Source organism: Lactuca saligna, chromosome 2 (genome assembly GCF_052625555.1).
Source record: "Lactuca saligna cultivar CGN05327 chromosome 2, ASM5262555v1, whole genome shotgun sequence".
Lineage (NCBI taxonomy): Eukaryota > Viridiplantae > Streptophyta > Magnoliopsida > Asterales > Asteraceae > Lactuca > Lactuca saligna.
Window position 1 is genome coordinate 34,091,652 of NC_136418.1, and position 3,780 is coordinate 34,095,431.

At 36.2% G+C, this 3,780-nt stretch overlaps 1 protein-coding gene across 1 annotated transcript; it reads left to right on the forward strand.

The window, feature by feature from the left end:
- Positions 1-604: 604 nt before the first annotated feature.
- On the forward strand, positions 605-2,916 carry NCS1 (permease, cytosine/purines, uracil, thiamine, allantoin family protein). The gene has a single exon (XM_078979285.1). It carries the CDS (start codon positions 715-717, stop codon positions 2,398-2,400), a length of 1,686 nt encoding a protein of 561 aa, XP_078835411.1. The 5' UTR covers positions 605-714; the 3' UTR covers positions 2,401-2,916.
- Positions 2,917-3,780: the final 864 nt, after the last annotated feature.

The following is a 3,780-nucleotide window of genomic DNA, read 5'->3' on the forward strand; positions in this document are numbered from 1 at the left end:
GTTGTAACTACGTATTCATGCGATGATACTCTAATCCCTTACTATGAATTACGAGTTCAGACGATGTTGTAAGTACATATTCATGGGATGTTACAAAATTTGCATGCCAAACCAATGGTCATAATTCACATCAGTGAGAATGATTTATTTTTTTGTAAAACCAAAATCAGATTGGAAATTTTGATTTTTTATTTTAGAAATGTCAAACCATTAGTTTTTTATTTCGGTTTTTGTTTTTTGTTTTTTTTTTTAAATATATTTTCAGGTTTTTGTTTTTGTTTGTTTTTTTTTTTCATAGATTTCTTAATCAACAAGTGTTGCTACAATTTAATAAAAATAAATAATTTGCTAAAACATAATACAAGAGGAAGTTTGTTCACATTTAGTCATTGAACTTTTTAGAGGGAAACGAACTTTTGATTTTGTTCAAAATGTGAACAGTTTCAATAGTTCAATGGCAAATAGATAACGAAAAAAAATTTAATGACTAAATGTGACAAAAATCAAAAGTTTATTTGCCTTTCAATTCATTATCCCTATCAAATATTATTGTCAAAAAGAAAAAAATAATAGTAATAAACAAACAGTCGAAGACCATAACACATACTATTAACAAGATGCATCGGAATCACATCTTTTAATCACACCATATCCCCCAACTCCAAAACTGATTCCATCCACCCATTCTCATTTCTGAATCTTTACACTGGAATCATGGTTTCCAACTCTTTGAGCTTCCATCTCCATCATCGTCCCTACCACCATGATCATCGACATACCCTCTCAAAACAAAATCTCAATTCCCTTCCCTTTTCCCTTCCCCTTTCCAATGTATTCAATTCAATTCCAACCATCAAATCACCACTTTCCCTCCACAGAAAACCCCTCCTCTTCCGACCCATGTCATCCACTCTACCCGATTCCATTCCGGACTTCCAACCCGACCCAACTCTCATAAACGACGATCTCGCCCCAACGCCGGCGTCCCAACGAACTTATTCCGGTTGGGAAATGGCCAGTTTGTGGGTGGGTCTAGTGGTGGGTGTCCCGACGTATTACCTCGCCGGCAGCCTTGTGGATCTCGGAATGTCTTGGTGGCAAGGAATATTGACAGTGGTTACAGCGAATATAATCACAGTTGTCGCCTTGGGATTGACCGGTCATCCAGGGACTAAGTACGGGATTCCGTTTCCGGTGCTTGCTAGATCGGCGTTCGGAATCCATGGTGCACATATTCCGACTCTACTTAGAGGGTTAGTAGCTTGTGGGTGGTATGGAATCGAGACATGGATCGGAGGTGAAGCAATCTTCTTACTCTTGCCAAAATCCATCAAGAATTCATCGCTTTCCAATTCCATTCCATGGCTCGGAACTTCCCCAATCGAGTTCGCTTGTTTTTTGGTATTCTGGGTTGCGCAATTAGTGGTTGTAATCAAAGGAATGGATGGAATCAGGGAACTTGAAAAATATTCTGCCCCAATTTTGATCGTTCTCACTTCGGCTTTACTCATTTGGGCTTATGTCAACGCCGGCGGATTTGGTCAAGTTCTCTCCATGTCTTCACGCCTGTCGTCGTCGGAGTTCTGGGCGCTTTTTTTCCCGTCGTTGACTGCAAACGTAAGCTTTTGGGCGACATTAGCACTTAACATCCCCGATTTCACTCGTTACGCCAAGAGCCAAAAGGATCAAATCATCGGTCAAGCTGGACTACCGATTCTCATGGGTGCTTTCACGTTCGTCGGTTTAGCAGTGACGGCATCGACGCAGGTCATCTTCGGACGTGTAATCTCGAACCCGATTGAATTATTGGGAAAAATCGGTGGGATTTCAACCATGATTCTCTCCATCATCGGAATCACGCTAGCCACCATCACAACCAACATTGCAGCCAACGTCGTAGCTCCGGCGAACGCCCTCGTGAACCTAAGTCCATCGTTGTTCACTTTCCGGCGAGGTGCGCTGTTGACTGCGTTGCTTGGAATTGCGTTCCAACCATGGCGACTTCTTCAATCGAGTGAAAGCTTTGTGTACACTTGGCTTGTGGGTTACTCTGCGTTAATGGGGCCGATTACAGGGATCATGTTGGCCGATTATTATCTCATCAAGAGCCGGAATCTTCAAATTAACGACTTGTATACGTTGAATCCTGTTGGGAATTACTTTTACTATAATGGTTACAATTTAGGAGCAATTGCAGCTCTCGTAATCGGGATTCTACCGGTGATTCCCGGGTTCTTGGAGAAGATAGGAGTCTTGAATTCAATTCCGGAGTTGTTAGTGATGATTTACAACAATGCTTGGTTTTTTGGGTTTTTTTCAGCTGGGGTTGTTTACTGGGCTTTTTCAGGTTTGAAAGCAACAAAACAGATGTCAGATCCCTTCTTGCCCAGTACAAATTAAAATTTTTTTATAATTTATTTATTCCTACTTTTATGTATATTTTCTGTTAAATTAATATAGAAACTAATAATCATCTTGAAACACAAAATACATAGAAATAGAAGAGAGTGATGTTACAATGACTTGTACATTATGTATTAAAAGTCGTATTATGTATTAGTTTCGGTCATAATGTTTTAAAAACTTGTAAATCTTTCGAATATGTGTCTGGTGTTTGTTTAGGTTGTAAGGTATACATACCACACTTATGGGGTGGTGCTGAGTTGTACAAAAAGCTATTGATGTGTACATCATCCTGATGTGGCGTGGTCGGATGTGGTATGTGCAAATGTTATGGCACACGAGAAGCCTTCTTTAGCTTCTTCAATGTAGTACACAACATGCATAGGTGTCGTGATGTGGAATGATGTGTATCTATCTATCTTTTATAAATGAGGTCGTTGAAATTCTGGTTATATAATTTGTTTTATGAAACCTTATTTATTTGAAGCATAAATGACCTTTTATCTTCTTTAATTAATAGCATTTACGATATTTATAAATTTTCAATAATTTTTTGTATTCTCTTGATATATATGTACCTCTATTACTAATATTTTCTCACAAAAAGCATTCATATATAGTTGAATGTATTATGATTCAACAAGCTTTTGTATAATTCAAACGTTTACGATTCAAATATTAGTAATATTTTCTCACAAAAAGTTTTCATGTAGTTAAAGAATTTACAATTCAAATATAAAAAGTTGAAGAAATGAGTTATGTCGGAACGATGGTAATTGTAATATGATTTTTTTTCTTTGATAACAATGCTTGAAATTTGATAAAAGTTTGAACAAAGAATTTCCATCTTTAATCCACTCTTTTGTATGACTTAAGGGTAGTATTTGAGACTTAATAGTTTTGAAGAAATAAGTTATGTTGCATCAATAGTAATTATTATATAGTTTTTTTTTCTTTGATAATAATGATTGAAATTTGATAAAAGTTTGAACAAAGCCTTTCCGACTTTAAGCCATTCTTTTGTATAACTTGATGGAAGTATTTGAGACTTAGTAGTTGCAACAACAAGAGCCTAAATTCATAAACTCTTTTATTTATTTATTTTTATTTATTATTTTTTTTTTTGCCAATGTCTCTTTGGATACCTTCTCTCTCTAAGTGTTTTTTTAGAGTTTTCTTCACCAAAATAAGACACCAAGCTCTTGAAGGCATACTCATGAAGAATGAACAAGATTACGTCTCTCCCAAATATATTGGCTCTAAAGTCAATTTTTTATATGCAAATTTTGTTCTTGGATTTGGAGGTTTTTGCGGTGTTTTCTATTATGATTTTTTATTTAACACTTGATACTAATGTTTAGGAATGATAAGTTATTG

Excerpts from the sequence above, each read along its gene's own strand:
- NCS1 (XM_078979285.1), top strand. The coding sequence starts at position 715 with ATGGTTTCCAACTCTTTGAGCTTCCATCTCCATCATCGTCCCTACCAC.